This window comes from Drosophila virilis, chromosome 5 (genome assembly GCF_030788295.1).
Source record: "Drosophila virilis strain 15010-1051.87 chromosome 5, Dvir_AGI_RSII-ME, whole genome shotgun sequence".
In the NCBI taxonomy this organism is placed as follows: Eukaryota; Metazoa; Arthropoda; class Insecta; order Diptera; family Drosophilidae; genus Drosophila; species Drosophila virilis.
Window position 1 is genome coordinate 10,157,601 of NC_091547.1, and position 22,373 is coordinate 10,179,973.

The window sequence follows — 22,373 nt, forward strand, 5'->3', positions numbered from 1 at the left end:
GTGTTACGAGATTATCGATTATTTTCATTAATACCTATTTATAGATGGAGCTTGGATCCATTAAGCTGATCAAAATATAAAGGAGTTAAAAAGCTAACAAAACAAATCCCATGTATAAGATACACTTGGAACCTTTGTATCTTAAATTATTGGCTGTTAAACGGATGCATTTGTAGCTTTAAGATACTTTAACTAATATATTATTTTTATCTTACAGATTGTTTTATATCTCCGACAATACAAATACTTCCTTATTTACACGAATCTATTTAATGATTTTTAGTTCTTTAGATACTTTTGTATCTTGCCTTCACTTGTATGGCCCCATTGTAACATTTGTATCGGTCAGATACTTTTCTAACACTCGAATAAAAGTTTTCTTACCAATACTTTGTTACTTTACAAGATACAGATACTATTTAATATTCCCAAATCATTTGCTTTGAACTCCTTTTAGTTACTGCGGAACCACATCGATACATCTTGTATCTTACAGATACAAGCGTTAAATGTCATTTTGTCAAGTATCCGCTGATAGGACAGCACTCAGAGTATGGACCGCAAGAATAAAATAATGCATCTGGGTGGATCAAAGTGTTTTATGCTAATGGGAAAAGAAACGTAAACAATAATTTAATACAAAACTAAACTAAAATAAAACAAAACAAAGAAAAACGAAACGAAACGAAACGAAACGAAGCGAAACGTTGAAGGGACATTCAGTAATTGGGAAGGGCCCAGTGTTTACCCTTCAGATAGACGCGATTCGAGATTGTGATGTTCATCTCGTCGAGCACCTGGGAGGCCACCTGCTTGATTTCCATCCAGTCCTTGACAATGTCGTCGAGCGTCGTGTGCGTCGAGGTGATGGTAAACCGAATCACGTATTGGCCTTTCAGAGAGGACGGCACGCAGTGCTGGTTGCCCCGATAGTTCAGGCGCTTGAGCAGCCGCTCGGTGATCTCGTTATCGCCGCGTATGCGAAACACGACCAGGCCCAGATGACGCTTGGCCGGCAGCTCGAAGCGATGATCGGCAAGAACTAGCGCCTCGAACTTCTGCGCCAGGCGCACGCCCTCCCGAATGTGGCGCTGCAGGCCCTTGATGCCAAAGGAGCGCAGCACAAACCACACTTTGAGCGCCCGGAAGCGGCGACTCAGCGGAATCTGCCAGTGCATAAAGTCGACGGCCACCCCGGAATTCTCGTGCTGCAGATACAAGGGCTCCACGTTGAAGGTCCGATGCACTGCGGTGCTGTCCTGCACCCACATCGCCGTGGCATCAAAGTGCACCATCAGCCACTTGGAGGGATTGAAGGCCAGCGAATCGGCGCGCTCGATGCCCCGCAGCCAGGTCCGGAACTCGGGGCAGATGAAGGCGCTGCCCGCATACGCCGCATCCACATGCAGCCACAGGTTGTACTCGCGACACACGATGCCAATCTGGGAAGGAAATATAGCTCGAGTCTGCCCTAAAGGATATCTAGGAATCCAGGTATATATCTACCCACCTCATCCAGATTGTCAAAGCTGCAGCTGCCCGTGGTGCCGAGCGTGGCACAGACCTGTATGTAAATAATAAATAATAATAACCGTATAGTCCAAGCATAATAGCTGAAAGTAAAAGCTTTTCAAAAAGCTTGTATTCGTTAAAGATAAGGCTGGATACGGAGAGAGCTTTTAACACAGCATTAGCTGACAGTAAAACGTTTACGAATCAAAAAATTCAAAATTAAGGGTAAGTAAAATAATCGTTTCGCTGTAATGCTGTAAAAACTGCGTATTCAAAGAAGAGAGAGCCTTAGTCGCCAGTTAAATGTTCAAGAATGTTGTAAAATGCGCGTATCAAAAGAATTAAAAGTAAACACAAGACAAAGAAGAATTAAAGATTTAAAGAAATTTGGATAAATCTTTGGGTGTCGGTTAAGCGGTTACGAATGCTGTTATAAGAGCATAGCAAGAGAAAGGACGATAAGGGATTGAATAATAAAGAAGAATTATAAATCAGCAGCCGCCAGTTGAACGTTTACGAATGACGTAGAAAGCGCGTAACCACAAGAGAGTTGGCAGCTGCTGCGCTCTCAGCTGCAGTTATTTGTTCAAATGAGCTGAGCGCAGAGCCATGACGCTGAAGTGCTGACGTATATTAATTAGATCCGATGGGAATCAGGGAATCAGCTAGAGAGAGAGAGAGCGAGAGAGAGAGGGGGGGAAGGGGGGGAGGGAGAAGGAAACACAGCTGCTGCTGGCCACAAATCCACTCAGCGCCTAATTGCACAACGACGGCGGCCAATTAGTTTTGACAAGACAAGAGGAGACAAGACAAGAAGAGACTCACCCAGAATGGCACCAGGCCCTGCTTAATGTCGTCCTCGATGGCCTCGCGCAACAGTTTGCCCCGCATGGCCAGCTGCTCGTCCGCCTCAATGTAGCGCATACGCACAAGTCCTGTGGGCGAATGGATGTGGGTGGCCATGAGGGAGGTGGTGGTATGGATGTTAGCATTAGCTGCTGCGGTAAGCGGCTTAGAAGTGCGTCACGACTCACCAATCAGCGCCGCCTTCTCCACGCTTGAGTGCGCCTGATCCGAGCAGTAGGCCACGAGGCGGGCATTTATCTCCGCATCCTGGTAGCCGGGATTGCGCTCATGGAAGCGCTGTATGGCCCGGGTGCGGCCCGCGAGCAGGCACACCAGGGTCGCCTCGCTGGCCGTTGTTTGCAGCACGCCGCCGCCCTTGCAGTTGTTGCTCAGGTGCAGAAACTCGTCCGGCAGCCCAATCATCTTGCCCAGCCAGTTCATGACAACAATCTCCAGCTCCGTGCACGCCGGCGAGCTGGCCCAGGTGAAGCCCAAGCAATTGATGGCATCCGCCAGCATATCGCCTAGCAGCGACGGCATCGAGTTCAGCGCCGGAAAGTAGCCGTGCATATGCGGCGACTGCCAGTGTGTCACCCCGGACATGACAATGTGCTCCACATCCCCAAAGATCTTCGGCCAGGGCTCGCCCTCCAAGGGCGCCGACTCGGGCAGCAGCTGACGCATATAGCCGGGACTTACATCGGGAAAGACGCGACGCTCGCGTATATTCTCCAAATAGTCGGCTATATAGTCAACCATCTCCTTGCCTGGAAAAGTACAGGGCAGGGATTTTGAGAATATTCGCAAACAGAAAATACAAGAACAAATTTGAGATCCATTAAAAAAACTTAAGATATTATAAAATTAAATATATTTTTTCTTTTAGGATGAGGGCCTCATTAAATGTTTCTGAGATCTATTAAAAAAATTGTAAGATATTAAAAAATTAATGTTGCTTTAAATTTGTAGTCAAGCAAAGGCCAAATTAATTTAAATTAATATTTTGATATATCCTTCTTAATAGCTTTGACTACGCCCAGGACAGTTCGAAATAGTAATTCTTAATTTCAAGCTAAACTAAAACCAAGGCTCAATTAAATACTGCTCAAATCTTGAAAATCTGTACATGAAATTGTATTAATTTTTTCGTAATTTATATTAATCGCAAGATAAATTATTTTAATTTAAGGCGATTAAACAAATGTGATAATGTACAGGAATGTGTTTTATATAAACTATACTTGAAGCTCGAAATTATAATTTAAAACAAAATGAAAAATAAAATAATTTGCAATAAGCGCAACTAAATTGAATCAAGATAAACGCGCTGAGATATATTGCCTAGATCTGGGCAAATGTGTTGGGACACATTCCAAATCCTTTGAGCACAGACACACACGCACACACGCACACAATCACATGCACACAACGCATGCAAATCAAATTAAGCCTGCGAGATAGAAATGTATCTGAGCCAAGGCGACAAATGTATCTGAGCTGCCGCTGTGCGTTTTATGAGCTTTACTTACCCCGTTGCCGATACTCCTTAAAGTCCATGGCGATAACGTCTGGGTGTGTGTGTGTGTGTGTGTGTGTGTGGGTGTTAACTGTTTGCAGTTGTAAATATCGCTGGGTATTAGCTGAGCGACCTAATCCTTAGTCAGCTTTGTCGGAACGTCTTTTGGTTATAACTGTTGCTCGGACTGCGGTAATCGGGGCTACATGTGCGCCATATTATCTGTCGGAAGAGTTTTTGGATTTAGTTAACTTTTGTGTGTCAAATTGAAATGGCAAATTGGAACGTCGACCGCTGACTGAATATGTAGAAAACTTGGACGTTAGCTTCCGACGTTGTGGGGCTTCAGTCTAATTGGAAATGAAAAGCGAACCCATGGAACGACAACGGCGCATTTCCCTGGGAAACGTGGCCAGCTGTGAAAACAGCTCGCACAGAAGGTGCAGGGCTGGGCTATATTGCCAGGCTATATTTCCTAGAGCCTCTATTAACCTAAATGAGCCACAGGTCGCCGTCGTCGTCGTTGTTGTTGTCAAAAATGGTTTAATTATGACTGCACAAATATTGAGATACTTTATCGTGAATATTTTTTGGGGAACTGTTTACCCTGTGGAGTTGGCGCATTCGACTTTTATAGTAGGTGGAGAACAAATAATATATTTCGAATAATTATAATGACAACAATTTGTAACAGCAGGGCTAAACGCGAAACGCGAAACGCGCTTCGTGTGTTAACAGATTGTCCGCCAATTACGATTGCAACATGCAGCAACAACAATTCTAATTGTGCCCCATACGAAACGAACATGACAGATCGAAGCTCGGCGATTGGCCAACAAAATTCCGTTTAAATGTTGAGCGCTCTTTAATTGTTTATGCTGGTATTTCATTCTATTGTTTCAAAATGCTGTCAATTTAATAACTATCGCAACGATCTTAGACATTGTACCCTACTCTACTCCCATATAATATATTATATATACCCTATACCGTATACTATATACTAAATACGTGTATCTGGTGCACCTGCCGCATGCACTCGGTTGAACCTATTCAAAACTGATTGAACTGCATTTTGTCATGCATTCACAATTAATTAAAATACAAATAAAACAAATATACACATACATACAACTACTATAGATACTTATAAATATATAATCTAACATATTTTAGTACATATTTAATGTTGGTTTGTGATTTAAATGCTGCATTTAAGATTTATATTACGAATAATGTCAAAATTTATTTATTTTAATTTAAAAAAAGATTTTCTATCGCAACATTTCTTTTTTGTGTAGAAAATGTAATTGAATAAAATTTATTAAACTCTAGCTTTTTAAAATATTTATATACGAGATTCTCATGAAATTTTTCATTCCAAATACTTTTGATATCAGCTATAGAAATTTTTAAATTTTCAAAGACAAAAAAATGTATTTTTCCTATCAGCTATTTTATGAAAATAAATAAGAAAATTAGTTTACTTCACTTAAAATGTTCTTTTCTTTTTTATGTTTAATAAATCAGCTCACACACTCACACTTTTAATTTTTAGGCACTTGCGTATTTCGCAATCGGCTTGAAACTAGGAACTTTGTGTTTCGCCTGGCCGTATTTATACCCCAAAATTGGTTCGTCCTGTTGCAACAATCCATTCAAATAAATTGTGTCTGTGGCATGAATGAAAATAGTCGCAAGTATATTGGCAAAATATAGCTGGGTGAACTTTGTATGCCCTTTAAGCCGTTGCTTACATTTATTGCGTCAAGGTAATAAATAATAAATTGTAAATATTTAATTGGACTCATTAGTCAAATGGTTGCTAAAAGTTATTTAAAGCTCATATTTCATTATTTCATAATAGTTTTGTTTATTTTATTCAAAGGATCAAAGGCAGAGCTGTGCTCTTCAACGCCCGCGACAGTTCTCTGTCCTAAATTCCAACGACTCTCTTCACAAAGAGTATAAGCGCAGGCAACGGGCAAGCCGAAGAGGATACTTAACGAAAGGACGTCGAAATGGGAAGCAGCAGCGCAACAGCCAATGGCAGCTGTTCGCCTAGCGAAGCCCTAAGCAGGCAATTGGCCAATCAGCGCAAGGCGCAGGCAATCGCGCAGGCACCTACACACACACACACACACGCAATGCTGCGCACAGTGAAACAGGATCAATGTTGCAGGCAATTTGAAGCAAAGGCAGCAAACAGAGTCCGCAGCTATTTGCTTAAGCGCTAGGGAAAACTCTCAAGTGTCGGCCAGATTTTGGCTTGGCCAATAACAATGTTTGCAGGCAGCTTATCAGCTAAGAGGAAGAGCGCGAGAGAGAGAGAGAGATAGATTGCAAAAGACATGCACGTTGACCAATTGCATAAGCATTTTGTTGTTGTTGTTTTTTTTTTTAATTAATCAACGCTTTAAGCTGCACAGGAAGACATAAAAATCTGTTGAATTGCTCAAAGCTCGACTCTTCGGCGAACGGAAGAAATCAAACACAAAAAACAACAACAACAACAACAGCAACAAAAACACAATACATAAAACAGACTTCTAGCCCCTGCAGCTGTTACGGCCCCCGCGCGCATCTCCAAAAGCTTATTACACAGTTACAACGGCGACGTCGACGACGGCAACGTTGACGGCTGCTGGAGGTCAATGAGCTTTGCCTGTTGCTCGTCTCAGAAATTTCGTCAATATACCGCTACATTCAATGGCTTTTGCACGTCTCTGTGTGTGTGTGTGTGTGTGTGTGTTTGTGTGTGGGGCTTTAATTGTGTGCGTGCGTATTACCAAATATTGAGCAATAAAACAAGAATTTCAGTTTCTTTTGGCTTTCTCGAGACAGTTACAACGCTTAGCCGCTCTCCATCTTCATCTCCCTCTCCCCGCTCCCTCTCTCTCTCTATCTTTTTGTTTTGCCCGCGCGTTTCAGAAATTCTTGCTAAAAATACATTTGCGTTCGGGTGATTTTCATAAAAATACTTTTCAAAATGCATACCGCATAAATTTTGACTGTTTAACTGCACTCCCGCTCGCTCTCTTAGCACACGCGCTCTTTCTTCGGCGCGCTCTCTTAAGCTGCTTGACGATCGTTCTTCTATAAAGCTTTCTCTGCGCGCGCACTTTCTTTGCGCTCTTTGCGCGTGGTGCGCGCACGCTCACCCACCAATGACGGGCGACCGCTTCACGCTCTCGCTCTCTCCCTCATTTCTTGTGCTCTTTCTTTCTGGCTGGCACGCTCAGTTTTTCGTGTTTTTGTGTTTTGATTCCATTCTTCTTCGCTAAGAACGTTCGTTGACCTTTTTGCTTGTGGGGCTTGTTGCTGGCGCTGCCGTTGTCGTTGCTGCCGCTGCTGCTGCCGCTGCTGCTGCCACTGCTGCTGCTGTTTCTTCCCGCTTAGCGGTACTTCTCAACCTGTTTTATTTCATTTTTTTCCTCTGCTGCTGACTTGTGATAAGTTTTCTCCCGCTGCATGTGTGTGTGTGTGTGTGTGTGATTGTGAGTGTTTGCTGTAGAAGTCTTCCTGTTTATTTAACGATTAAAGTTAAAGGTGCGCTTTTTTTGTATGTTTGCATGCATGTGTGCGTGTGTGAGTGTATGACTGCAGCTGGAGCCTGCTGCAGTGCACGGCTTCGATGACGCGGCCCCCAACGTAACGTCACGGGCTCCGGCTACGACTTTGACTCTGAAACGGACTCTGTTTCGGCTCAGTTTTTGTTTCGCGCTAGTGATGGCAACTTTTCGATATATCGTGACACGGCACGAAGAAGGTATTGTACCGTATTACATGCGTGTATATTTTTTTAAGAAATAAAAGACTGAGAAAGTGTAAATAAGGTAAATTTAGAAAAGAATAACTATCGACTGGACTCTCGAACGATCGATTCTGTAATCAGTAGCTTTGCAGATAACTGCATAAGAAAAAATATTGATAAGCTAAACAATCAGATAGGAAACCTTTGTTGCTAACGATAAGGTTATAAGTGGAATTCATTATTAATTTGCATAGAACTTTTAACTTGCCAACGATTCATTTTCTAACATACATATATATATATTAGGATCAATTTTAACTCCCTACAATTTTCGTGTTACTTTCAAATAAACAAAAATAATAAACACGAACACGACTTGTCGTGTCACGTTACCAGCTCAAATCGTTTGGATCTGGCTCTGATGAAATGAGCGAATGACTCTTGTTACTTTCGTGTTGCTGGGGTGTATTTTTGAGCGATGATCATGCATTTAATTAGCAGGAATTCTTTTTAAACCTGTGTTTGTGTATGTGTGTGTGTGTGTGTTAGCCAAAAGCTGGCTGGCAGGGAGGCAGCGTGACTGATGCTGAGACTGAGAATCTGAGCTCGGCTGACGCCTTTGCTGCTGCTGCTGCTGCTGGCGAACTCCTTTCTCCTTTCTTTGAAATGCAACTGACGCTGATCGTTGGCCGCGACGCCCGATGTCCGATGTCCGATGCCCGATGCACGTTTGCCGTTCGGCATGCTTGGGCCCACCTTCTGCACAGGTTTTGAGTGGCCGACGGGGCTGGCAGATGACTCCGACTACGTTGCGGATGCGGATTCGGATTCCAGGCACAGCGCCTGGCCATTTAGTGTTCAAACGTTTGTCCACACGTCCAGTCCAGCGTGTCCAGTGTACTCGATCGATATTCGTTCTCTCGCCGCTCGCCAGCCAGCCAGCCAGCCGCAGCCAATCAGCAATCAGCGATCCGCGCACTCGTTCTTGGGCCACTCGTCGCAGCTGCTGGGCGCCCAGCTCGGTTAATTTACCGTTTGAAAACTGTTTGCTTGGCTTGCGTCTCGTGTGCTCGTCGCGAACCGGTTCTTCGCTCTCCGTTCCGACAGACGCCTAAGCTAATTAAGTGCTATCGTTATCGATATATGACATGTGCTCCCGCTATGCTATCGGAACTGGAATTGTTTCTAATTCGCGCTAGGCTCCCAGCCAAACTGTTGACTTTCATTTAAATTTTAACTGTTACAGCTCAGCTATAACTGTTTATTTGTATGAAGTGTTTTTAGATGAGATCGAAGAACGCATGTAACATGCCCAGCACCATCCGAGGTGAGTGAGTGGCTTGAATGATATTACAATATAAGAAATTAACATATTAATGTTAAGGATTTCTCTTCTTCGCTCTTCGCTTCTTCTTTAATGCAACATATTGCGTAATACCATAACCAATCCTGAAATTAAGTTTCGATTCGACATGCTTAAGCGATAAAACCTTCACCTTTTTTTCTTATTAAATTATCATTTTTGTTGTTGCTTAAGTTAAGATGGATGAGCGTCTAGCTTGTTAAGCAATTATTATTCAATTAAACAGTTTTACGGTTTGCTCCCTGCAAGAGATGCTAGCTCTTAAGCCGATGTTTATTTGTACATTATTTAGGATTTATTGTGGTCTATCTTGAAAGTGGAACAATTTGAACTAATTTAAATATTGCAAATTTGGACTAGATCGCATTTGGGGTATTTTAAATATTTTTGTTGGTGCAAAAACTGCGATTTTAATTGACAAAAATAAAAACTAAAAACTCAAATGCAAACCAGAAATATGTATTAACTCATAAAATTCAAAAATCAAACTTCAAATGATTTCTAAATTTCAAGGCTTTTAAAAAAAACATTGCTTTTGTAATTATGCAATTTTTGCATAATTAAATAATTAAATAATTAAATAATTATGATATTAACTGCAGTCAGGTATTTAAGAGCCAGTTTCGCTGCAAATCACAAATAATTCTGGTGATATTTCTATTTTATTTAATTTTTATACTTCTTGTAACCAACGGCAACGGGTCTTAGCCTTGGTAAGCTATGAAAAAAAAACAAAAAAAAAAAAAAACGTGTACGAAAAAAATTAATTGATTGTAAAAAGCAAAGGGGCAACAACGGTTCTCGATATGAGTTTTGAAAAATTGCCTGAATGCAAAACGCAGTCAAGCTTCAACGCACGCGATTGCCCGGGCAAGGTTTTTCATTTATCTAAAGTTTTTCTTTGTGTTTCAAGCGCTGCATTTCCGATTCTAGCTGCAGATGTTGCAACATCCAAAACAATGTTTGTATGCGAAAGCGGGCGGGCGGCCGTTAGGCGGGTTTGCTGGAGACGTCGCTGCGCCTGCGCCCAGCAGCAGCTCAGCGAGCAGTTGCCTCATCGACGGCGACGACGTCGCGACGTTGCAATAAACCAGTCGTCGCTGCCTCAGTCGCCGCCTCTGCCGCTGCCGCTGCCATCGTTCAGCTAATCTTGCAACACAGTTGCGCAACAAAGAATCCGACACAACGGTACTAACGTGTTTCGGTTGTGGTAGCTGTTTTAGCTGCTCTCTCTCTCTCTCGCTCTCGCTCTCACTCTTGCCAACATTGTATTTGTTGTCTTTCTCTTTTTGTCTGTGATTTGTTCTTGGCCACAATCGAAGCGAGTTCCACTTGCGTGTAACAGGTTTTTCCTCTTGAATAACTGGGACTTTCGTACGGGACTTTTACCCTGTGCTGGAGTCGCCTCCAAGTTTTTCTCTGCTCGAACAGAAACAGGTTAGAATCGCGCTAAGACCAAGCAGCCGCCGCAAACCAGGCAAAAAGCCAAAGAAAAATAGTAAAAAAAAAATAGAAGAAAAACAGCATGAAGTGGCACGTGATCGCTGGAAGAGGGGCGGCTAGGCAGGAAGGGGGCAAGCGATCATTACAACGGTGAGGCACACATTTGGACGTTAGAACCAACGGCGCTTCCACCAAGCTGCAAGCAGCGTCTGAGCCAAATTGAAGGCTTACGGCCAGAACCAGTTAGCGCTTGATAGACCTGATGTTAGCTTGCGCAACATAAGCCCCTCCCCTCTTCGACCACGATCCCCTCTTGGCTGGCAGCAAAAAATAAATCTAACATGATTTAAGCAACGGAAAACATGAAATATTAAAGAAGTGCCCGATAATATGGCTAATGATGCGTCAAAGCCGTTGAACAACAGGGCCCCAGTTTTAGGGCGATTTGTCTGTTGCGCAATGCCTCTTGGCCAATTCCCTAACGGGGCTCTCAGCTGTTCTCGTTTCTCTGTATTTTTTTTTAATTTTTGTAGCTCTAACTGCTGCCCAGCTTCCATCAGCAGTTTTATAGATTCGCTTCACTTTTTTTCCTTAACCAACAACTGTGTTTCCATTCTTTGGCTTGAAGTTTATTGGCTTTTCGCAGCTCATGAATTGACTTGTTTTGGGTTATTTATTAACGTTTCAGATTGAGCTAAATATAGCACAAGACTTCGGGTCAATAGTTTTGCCATAAATATTATATCAACTTATTTATGCCTCAAATATGTTTTGTGTTTCAAATATAAATCAAAATTATGTATTTATGCCACAAATATATTCTACACATTTAATTTACTGCGTTTCTCTGAGCTATTTGGTTATTATTACCGCAAATATATATAAGAAAAATATAATTATGGCCAAAACTCTCAACTTAATTTGATTTCGCTAAGATATTTAATTAGTTATGGCTCAAACACATTTCATCAATATATTTATGCCTCAAATATGTAAAGGTACAGATATATAGATACTTAGATATATAGATGCTTAGATACACCAGCTAAGATACACTAGAACTCCCAGTTTTAAGAGTTGTAGTATGGATTCTCAATAATATTTGAGACCTGTTTGCTAATAACTCAATGTTGCCCAGCTAGAGGTTCATGTTGGTCAAAATGATTAACAACAACAAGTTAGAAACACTAAGGGTAAACAGTTTGTAAAGCTATATCGAGAACCTTCCGGACTTATCATCATCAGACTTTGCTACCGACCCAAGACTGGCTGGGTCATTTCCTCAGACCCGATCTACAACCATTTGAGAATTATAAGCAGCAAAGAGGCGACAAAGCTGTCCAAAGAAAGTATACAAAGGCAAAAACTGGGTTTGCGACGGAGCAAATTAAAAACATTAGCTGTTAAGAGCATAATTTACGCTTGATATTAACTGATTGGGCACTTAAGAAGCTTAAAGACGCATTGTAGGGCATCTCTCAGTCGAGCACACTTACATATTACCAAATATTGTGCAACGCGCTAGCTTCAAGATTCAAATTTACGCGCGCAATGCACAATAATTTCAACCCCAACGTGCAAAACTGTTTTCCAACACTAAATACACTATAACAGGAATTTCCCATGGCAACAGACACACACACACACACACACACACACGCAAGTACACACGCACACACGCGCACATGGAAGTGGAAGGCAAGTTTGCTTAAGGGTAGGAAAAGCTGCGCAACAATGCCGCGCGCGCTTTTCCAGTTTTTCCTGGCTATGCACTTGGCATTATGCCTACTAACCCTATTTTGCAGCGCAGCGAGTCCCATTTTCGGGCTGCATACAACACGGCACACACACACACACACACACACACACACAAGCACACACATACGTACACATCACACGCACACATACAGCCTGGCATTGCGATTTTTTCCCATTAGAAGTCCTTTTTCCAAGCAGCTGAGTGGCGAAACGGAAAGTGCGGCGCGAAATGTGTTTGTGGCGCACTTGAATTTGGGACACATTCCTGCAAAGGACGCATTCGTAAGGATACGCGGTTCACAAACTAAAGAGGAACTACAAAAATAATAAAAAATCAAATCGAAAGCCAGTGTTTAAAAAGATTGCATTAAAAACATGAAGTAAATGCGTGAACTTGAGAGGAAAGTGCGTGAAAAGTGTGTAAACAATGGAAAACCTGTGGAAAATTCACTTGTGCAAGCGCCTGCAGCCGCAGTCGAAATAAATACAAAATAAATACAAAATAAACCAATATAAATATAAATAAAATATAAAAAAAATATATATTTCAAATAAATAAACAAAATTAAAATAAAATACGCGTCAGAATATAAGAAAAACTGAAAAGCGAAAGCGTTGCATTTGCCAACGTGTGTGTGCGTGTGTGCGAGCGTGTGTGCGAGCGTGTGTGTGTATCGATTTGCATGTGTGTGCGCTGAAAAATCGATTATTAAAGCCACAGCTGCTGGTTGTTGTAATTGCTGGCGGGGGTTGGTGGTGGTTGGTGGCAATTGCAATGCTGGCAACAACTGGCGCTAGGGTTGCGTGCCGCTATGTGGAAATCTGGTAGCAGCAGCAGCAGCAGCAGCAGCAGCAGCAGCGACGTCGGCAGCGGCAGCAACAGCGACACACTTCCAGTCACTTGTATTTTGACGTTAAATTCCAATGGCGCCTTGCAGCCATCCAGCGGCAGCAACAACAGCAGCTCGTTGCATGTGCAGCGCCAGGATACGACAACGACAACAACAACAACAGCAACAGCAACAGCAGCAATAACAACAACAGCAACAACAACAACAACAAAAACAACAACAGCAGCATTTGCCAGTTACGGCCAGAGATACACACGGCCAACAGCAGCAGCAACACACTAGTCCAGGCTCAGGCACAGGTGCAGCAGCAGCAACAGCAGCAGCAGCAGCAGCAGGAGCAGAGGCAGTGTCAGTTGCAGGATATCTAATGAAAAACCTTAACATATTGTGACGTATTTAAACAATGGAAATGCATTTTGGCAGCGGCCCACAACAACAAGAGCAACAAAAATACAACACCAACAAAAAAATAACACAAATGCGACTGATTTACTGTGCAAAAAATATATAAAACAAAAAAAAAAAATAAAGCTTAAAACGAAACAATAAAATTGCAAATCAAATTAAAAACAAGCACAAAATTGAGTATACGACGCATATTCCAAGCTGCAGAAAATTGCCAGCGACGACGACAACAGCAACAACTGGCTGCAACTGGACACAGGTGTATCTACACCCAGGTCTCTCATATATATAATTAAGTTTTACACGTTAGGTTACTATAAAAAAATATATTTCAATTTATTATTTTCACTTAACGGCTACTTTTGTTGAGTACATTCAGATTTGCTTCCCGAATATGAACTGATTTATCTAACTGTTGCGGTCGCTTAGCAAACTTCGCTTTGAGAGAGTTTGAGTCAAAATTGAGTGAAGTTTGAGCTGCGTCAGCAATTATGCGTGGGATAGTACTCTGATGGGAACATTGACAGTGGCGTGATATTTAGGGTGAATTGTTTATGTCTACCAAAGGGGGACAGTTTGATCTTGACCAATGTCGATGTTATCACCAGGCTCTTTGTTTACAATATTAGAAATGTTTATAATTGTGCTTATGCTTATGTGCTAAGTTATGTTAAAGGGTGGGTGCGACTATGGATATGTCACTCCCCCAACCATTAGAAAAGTGCCTGTCCTCAGGTGTTTAAGTTTGGATATAGTGTAACATTTTCTTCTTTTACAATTGGTATATCTCCTATTATTGTAGGTGTTTCTTCTACTTTGGGTTTTTTATATTTTATAATTAATTTCTTAGGTATGCTTTTGAACTTATATGTCAAATACAGTGTTAAACTTATTAATATGATTACAAATATGGTTATTGTAATTATCTGGAATACATTGTTAAATTTTGTATGTGCATTTATAATTTGTTTCGTTTGTACAAACGAAAGTGGTTCTAATTTTATAACATCATTGCTTACGTAAATGCTTTGAGTATAATCTAACATATTGTTTGAAATTGAAATTTCATTAATTTGCAATGAACAATTAAAGATTTTTATTATATTGTCTCCTTCTATTGTTATTTCGTTATTTATACAATTATGGTTTAATATAGTTTTTGGTAAATTCCAAGTTAAAATTATATTTGGTTCTATGTAGTTGATTTGAAAATTTTGCAAAATTTTAGTATAACTACATTCTGATGTTATTTGGTTTAAAATTCCTGTTAAACATTCATTATTAATTAATTTTTTTGTTTCTCTGCTATAAACTTTTTTATCTTGGGTAAAATATTTTTCATGAGCTATTTCTGTCAAAATATTATTATTTTCATCCGGGTATGGAATTATTTCGAATACCGGGCTTTTTATTATTTCTCGAGGAATATGGGATATTATAAGTATTTCGTTTGTATCTGATTTAAACCAAGTGGAAGTTTTTGTATTCAACAATTTCTCAGAATTAACATGCAACAAATAGTCATGTTTTAGTAATTTTGGGTTAAAAATTCCTAATCTTGTGAGCTGCATTCCCATCTCAATGTCTTCTATATATTCTGTAAAGTGTTGTAAGTTAAATATAAGGATATCTAATTTCTTTCCTTTTTGTTTCTCTTGATCTAGTTCGTTCATGATTTCTATTCCTTTGTTTATAGCTTCTATTATGTAATTTAATTCGTTAACCTGGACGCTGTTTTCTGCTAAGTTGCTTATTTTTTGTTCAATTTCTGCTTTGTCTTCTTGATCTAATGTTCCAAATAAGTATTTATATGCTGTTCCTACTATGTTAACTAAACCTCTTTTGCTGCGTTTGGCTATTTTTAAGCCGTTTATTTCTCTGTTTAATTTTTCTACTAGGTATTCGATTTGTATAAGGTTATTGAATTCTTTACTTTGTTCAATTAAATTGTTAAAAGTTTCTTCGGTTTTTGTTATATTAACCGTTAAACAGTGGAATTCGTAATCTGTCGGAATGTCTATGGTTCCTGTTTTAAATATGAGATATCCGTTATGGGCTTTGATAGGATTAATTTCAATACTCTGTGCATTTATATGGTTTACAGTTATTGATAGTAATATTATAATAATTAATTTAAGCTGGTGCTTGTATGTTTTGATCGCTGTCTGTTGTTGACCTGTAATTGTTATATTTGCTTTGATTAGTCTTCTTTTTCTTTTTAAATTTGGTTTTGTAATGTGTTATTTTCCTGCCTCTGTTAGTTTCCTCAAAATGTTTGTCGTCGATTTGTCTTAGTTCTCCTGTTTTCTTGAACGGGGTTGTCGTCTTTGATTTAACTAACGGTGAGTGTTTGTATCTAGTGTCAATTTCATAATTTGTTCGTTTTTTGTTGAGGTTATTTATTAGTTTTTCTTTATTAGCTTGAGTGTCATACTCTGGTGTACCTGCATATATGAATATGTCCGCTGGTGTTCTGTTAGTCGTTTTGTGCTTTGTTTTATGATTGTACGTGTAGAGTATAGTTTCAAATTTTGTAAGTTTATTTTCGACGTCTGAGTCGCTGTTAATGATTCTTAGTTTTTCGTTAACTGTCTTATGAAATCGTTCTACGTCGGATATACCATTTTTACTAGTGGTTATATTAATATTTACTGCTTCTGATTTTAGCCATAATTGTAAAGCTGTGCACATAAAAGCTGAGTCTTTGTCTGCCTTTATTTCGATGGGTTTACCCATTTGGTTGAACACTTGTAATATAGCTCGTTTGGTTTCTAGCCAGTCTCTACTTTTTATTTCTATTAATGATGCAAATTTTGAATAGATATCAATGCAAGATAAAAATTGTTTATCTCCTACTATGTAAAAATCCATTACATATTTTTCTCGGATATTAGCGATTTCCGGAGTTATTTCGAAAGTTAATTTTGTATCTCTGTGTTCTGTTTTTGCGATGTTGCAAATCTCACATTCATTTATTAGATTTTGAATTAAATTTTGATAATCTGGGAAATAGTGGGTTTCTTTGAACCAATTGATAGTTTTTTCAATTCCTGGATGTAATAATTCTTTGTGCTTTTTTAATATTAATTCTTTGAATTCTGCATATGTTTGAAGGTCTATTAATTTTGTACTAGTTTTCATTGCCTTTGTTGAATTATTCGGACTTATTATTTCTAAGTAGGCTTCTTGAAAAATTGGAAAATCTGCTTCGTTGTGGAAGTATAGCACACTTTTCTTTGTGCATAAGTATTCTTTTATTAATTCTTTGGCATGCGTATTAGTCATGTCTTTGTACGTAATTTTTATGTTGGTTTTGTGAAAGTAATTCGTAACTTTTGTTTCGTTCTCGGTTCCTTTTTCAAATTCTATTTGTCGATTATAATAATTAAGTGGTCTTTCTGTGATTTGTAAATGGTTACTGTTGTCTTCTTGAGCACTATGTATTGTTGCTCTTGTGCTAATTGTATCTTCGCCTAAGAAGTTTTCGTTTAATTGAATTCTGGACAGAGCATCTGCCACATAATTTTCTTTTCCTGGGACGTATTTAATTTGGAAATCAAACTCATTTAGCTTGATCTTCCACCTTTGTAATTTCATGTTAGGTTCTTTCATATTATTTAACCAGACGAGTGGTCTGTGATCACTAAGGATTTGAAATTGTCGACCAAAGAGATAGGACCTAAAGTATTTAGTGGCCCAAACGATTGCTAATAATTCTTTTTCAATCGTTGAATAATTTAACTCATGCTCGTTGAGAGTTCTACTTGCATAGCATATAGGCTTATGCTCTTGCGAAAGGACGGCCCCTATTGCCATATTACTTGCGTCTGTAGTTAATGAAAATGGTTTTTCGAAGTTAGGGTATATTAAAATTGGGTCGGATGTTATGAGTACTTTTAGCTTTTCAAACGCTAGTTCGTAGTCTCTGTCTTTTATATTGATTTTTGCTCCCTTTTTTAATTTAAGTGTTAATGGTTTTACTATATTAGCGAAATTTGGTATAAATTTCCTATAGAAACCACATAATCCTAGAAATGATTTAATTTCTTTTGGGGTTTTTGGAATTGGGAATTTGACAATTGCTTGTATCTTGTTGGGATTTGGTTTTATACCCTCAGTTGTGATGATGTGACCGAGAAATTCAGTTTCTTTTCTCATAAACTCGCATTTATCCAACTGTAGTTTTAAGTTAGCTTCTCTAAGCTTCTTAAATACCTTTTGTAGCGACAAAATGTGTTCCTCCAATGAAGTGGAAAAAATAATAATGTCGTCTAAGTAGACCAGACAATCTTTAAAAATTAAATCTTCTAAGAGATTGTTCATACAACGTTGGAACGTTGCAGGTGCATTCTTAAGACCAAATGGCATGCGAGTGTACTCGTAATGGCCATGTTTAGTCGAAAATGCGGTCTTGGGTATTGAACCAGGATCCATTTGGATTTGGTGAAAGCCTTTGGCTAGATCAATGGTTGTGAAATATTGACATTTTCCAAGTTTGTCTAATATTTCATCCATGATCGGGATAGGGTATTTATCATTAATAGTTAGTTCATTGAGATTGCGGTAATCTATGACTAACCGGAACTTTTGCTTTCCAGATGCATCGTTTTTCTTTGGAACGATTATTACTGGTGAGCAGTAAGGGGATTTGGATTTACGTATGATATTTTGTTTTATCATATCGCTTATTTGTTTATTTACTTCCTCATCGTATATTTGAGGATATTTGTATGGACGCTTGTAAATTGGGTCCTCATGTTTTGTTAGAATTTTGTGTTTAATTGTACTAGTGAAAGTCAAATTGTCACCTTCATGGTACTGGATATCACGAAATTCATGTAAAACTTTTTTTATTTTTTCTTTTTCTTCTGAGTTTAGGTGCTCTAGCCTAAACTCATTGTTTTCTATTAATTCATTATTAATAGCGAAGTTAAATGGTCTGTCCTCTGTTGAGGGTGGATCAAGGCACTCTTGTGCGGTCATGTCCTCTTCGACCTCTTCGTCGTTATATCTAAAACAAAAGTTAAATTCTCCTAAGGTTACGGATCCTTGTGCATAGTCTATTTTTGCTTGACATGCCTCAAGGTATTCTCTCCCAATCAGAACATCATAATGCTCTGAGAAGTCGTGAATATAGAATTTTTGTTTGCTCGGACAAATTTTGCTTGCTCCTAAGCGTATACTTTGTTTTAATTCAATAACACCATTTATGGTGTGAACCTTTAATGTTTCGTTGTAAACTGGAAAATTTAAGCGGTTTGTTTTCATTAGATTTATGGTTGAACCTGTGTCGATGACACATTTTAGAACTTCGTCATTCATAATCAATTTTATGAATGGATTTCTTCTGTTTGTTCCGAGGCTTGCTGATGAAAATTTTCGGATGTATCCATTTTCATCTGCCCACTGTTACTATCTCTTTGACGTTTAGTCGGAGGGTTTGGTGCATTCAAGCGTGAATGGGACTGATTTTGGTAGTTTAAGGGATTTTGGTATCTACCTTGACTTAATTTCTGTTGGAACTCGTGGTGAGCTTTCTGATTGTCTTCGGACTTATTATGCTGTTTATTTTGTGCGTGATAACTCTGATTCGTGTTGGAATAACCACTTGAAATGGTGGTTGGGTTAGCATTTTGCTGATAATTTCCCATGTTCCTACGATTGTTATTTGGATTTCCCTGAACATTATTATTTTTAGGTTTTTCAGTAACGCTATTTTCATATAATCCCTCTCTTTGAGCTACTTGCTTTAGTTTTTGTGTCGACGTAATGTCGTGTCTGGCTAACATCATGAAAAGCCTATCTGGTAATTTTTTTGTAATAACATCTTTGATTGTGTTATTCATAGCATTTGTATAAAGGGTTGTATTGCTAGGTATATTTTCTAGTGCTAACTTATTTAATATAACAAAAGATTTATTCTCGAGCTCCTCGATGAACTTACGGACGTTTCCTTGGTAATTCGTGTTGTATAAGCGTCGAAGGAGTTCTTCAAATGGTGTCTGCACTTTGTATTCTTCAATCAATGCGTTTCTCAGCTCCTGCCAAGTGTTGGCTGCTGTCCTTTGTGATATTCTCTGAGCATCTCCTGTGACTTGCAATTCGATGGCTCCGTATAAGATGCTATGTTGTCTAACATCTCGGGTTGGATACAGGTGTAGGATGTAATCTATCCTTTTAATGAAGGCGTTTAGTTGATCCGTTGATCCGTCAAAGCTTGGCACCTGTCTAAGTTGTGAAAGGGCCTGGTTGAGGTGTTGTTCTGATAATTCCATTGTCATCTTGGTGTAATACACTTTTTTTTGAATAGTTTTGAGTTTGTAGGTTTGAACTTTATTGTTCTTTGATTTTGCACTTTTATTTTAGGTTAAAGTTTGTGATGGATTATTGGTTAAATGTTTTTTTTTTTTTGTGTGTGTGTCTTAAAAAGACTCAGTAATAACGTATTGCAGGGATCAAACGATATGCAAAGCCAGTCGTTATTAACTGTAGTAGCTTTATTGCCCAAAGGGTCAATATTATTAAGCTACTAGTGACCCGAAGGTTCTTGTGCGGATACGTATTCGAGAAAATTTTTATTACACTCCGACAACACTTTCGGTCGCGATTGTGCGTTAGATCTGGGAATTAATTATCCTTTAGCGATCTTTAATTTTTCCCGACGTATCCTACCGGCTGCGCCAATTAAGTTTTACACGTTAGGTTACTATAAAAAAATATATTTCAATTTATTATTTTCACTTAACGGCTACTTTTGTTGAGTACATTCAGATTTGCTTCCCGAATATGAACTGATTTATCTAACTGTTGCGGTCGCTTAGCAAACTTCGCTTTGAGAGAGTTTGAGTCAAAATTGAGTGAAGTTTGAGCTGCGTCAGCAATTATGCGTGGGATAGTACTCTGATGGGAACATTGACAGTGGCGTGATATTTAGGGTGAATTGTTTATGTCTACCAAAGGGGGACAGTTTGATCTTGACCAATGTCGATGTTATCACCAGGCTCTTTGTTTACAATATTAGAAATGTTTATAATTGTGCTTATGCTTATGTGCTAAGTTATGTTAAAGGGTGGGTGCGACTATGGATATGTCACTATATATATATATATATATATATATATCTATATATATGTATACAACACATAAATGTATAATCATATTATTAATCGTAATTATAATCAAATTGAAAGCAATTCAAAGTTAGATGTGTGACTTATATTGTAAACGATTTTAAGTGCACTTTTGTAAGGCTGATTTTTCTCAATTTATTTCGATGTTGTGCTTCTACACAGAAACCTAAGCTAAACAAAAAATTAAAACTAAACTCGCAAAACAAATAAGCAAGTGTGCGTAAAAAGGTTTAGCTTCAATGCAAGTGTTAGAAAGTTCGTTAACAAGTGTTGGAAAACTGTAAAACCAAATTAAAACAAATATTCTAAAAGAAACACGCACAAAAACAACAACAACTAGCAATAGTTTCAGCTGCAAGTCATTAAAACAAGTGTTGGAAAAAGCTAAAAAATACATTGAAAAATATCCAAGATCCTTAACACAATATCCGGCAGCTACCAACAACAGGAAAGAGCAATTGTTGCTGAACAATTCTAAAAAAAAGGTATTGCAATTCAAGTATTCACGAAAAGAATTGCCAGCAATGGTAAATATTGAATAGCACACCAAACATGTGCTGGAAAATGCTAAAAAATATATGTAAATATAGTAAAAGTAATCGCAAATAAACGCAGAGCAGCTGCAATCTGCAAAACACAACAGCAACTGGCAGCAATTGTTGCTGGCTTCATACACCAAATTGTCCAAGAAACGGCCCTCACAACGGATAGGCCAAGAGATCTCCTGCTGATACAGCAGGCAGCGCCCGTTGGCAGCAACAGAGCGACTGCAGCAACAGTTGCCACAACAGCAGCAACAACTGCGGCAACTGCAAGCGCCAGCTATCTAGATGCGGATGCTGCCACAGCGGCAGCCGTGGCAAGTTTGCGCAGCAAGGTGCCCTCGATATCGATAATACCGCTGCCAGCGGCCACCACAATTGTGGCTCGGTCAACTGGCACGCCCACGCGCTGTGTGAGCACCTCGAACAAAGCCACATCGCCACCGCTGGCTTTTCTAACGGATGCAGCAGCCGCAACAACAGCAACAGCAGCAACAGCAGCAGCAGCAGCAGCAACTGGCTACGTGCGACCGCAGCAGCAACATCAGTACCAGCAGACGGACAAGTGCACGGTGCTCAAGCTGGATGTGCTGCGCGCTCGGGAACGGGAGCGGGAGCCAGTGACGACCATACGCAGCCTGGCCAGCGTCACGGGCGGCTGCGATGTGGCCAGCAGCAGCAGCAGTAGCAGCAGCAGCAACACTGTAGCAACAATTACAACAGCAGCAGCAACAGCAGCAACAACAACTACCACGACGTACCTGCAGATCGAACAGCAGCTCGGTAAGCTGGATGCCATTGAGGAGGACGAGGACGATGAGCATATGGCCAGCCTGCTGGGCAGCAACAGCCGCAGCAGCAGCAGCAGCAACAGCAACACACACAACAACAACAACAGCAACAGATGCAATCTGCCGCCCGAACAGATACTGGCCAGCCAGCCCATCATCGTTAAGATTGAGCCGACGCAGGCCTTTCACATTGTCGACGAGGGCGACACGCGTGTGCTCAGCCTGCCGCTGACCGACGCCGACAAGCTCGGTGCCAGCTGGATAGATCTTAAGGATATAGCCGGCCTCCAGACGGGCGGCGGCGCCACCTTGCTGGACGTGTGCTTTGAGACGACAACGGGCGGCGAGGAGGAGGCCACAATCATAGCCAGCGCCTCGCCAGAGGCGCCACAGCAGCAGCAGCAGCAGCACCTCCAGCAGCAGCAGCAGCTGGAGGAGGCGCAGCTGGTGGAGCCGGCGCCC

At 40.0% G+C, this 22,373-nt stretch overlaps 1 protein-coding gene across 4 annotated transcripts in view; it reads right to left on the bottom strand.

Moving 5' to 3' along the window:
* Positions 1 to 22,373, bottom strand: part of Hdc (histidine decarboxylase) — a 93,625-nt gene that overhangs the window by 1,307 nt on the left and 69,945 nt on the right. For 2 of the 4 annotated variants that reach the window (XM_032436656.2, XM_015174539.3), the window contains exons 5-9: positions 3,888 to 4,096; positions 2,547 to 3,125; positions 2,338 to 2,447; positions 1,511 to 1,564; positions 749 to 1,442 (exon numbers count right to left, since the gene is read on the bottom strand). In XM_032436656.2, the coding sequence (XP_032292547.1) occupies positions 749 to 1,442; positions 1,511 to 1,564; positions 2,338 to 2,447; positions 2,547 to 3,125; positions 3,888 to 3,915 (1,465 nt within the window). In that variant the 5' untranslated portion in view covers positions 3,916 to 4,096. Of the gene's footprint in view, positions 1 to 7; positions 605 to 748; positions 1,443 to 1,510; positions 1,565 to 2,337; positions 2,448 to 2,546; positions 3,126 to 3,887; positions 4,097 to 22,373 lie in introns of those variants that run through there. The other 2 variants (XM_032436657.2, XM_070209759.1) reach the window with 2 other exon arrangements.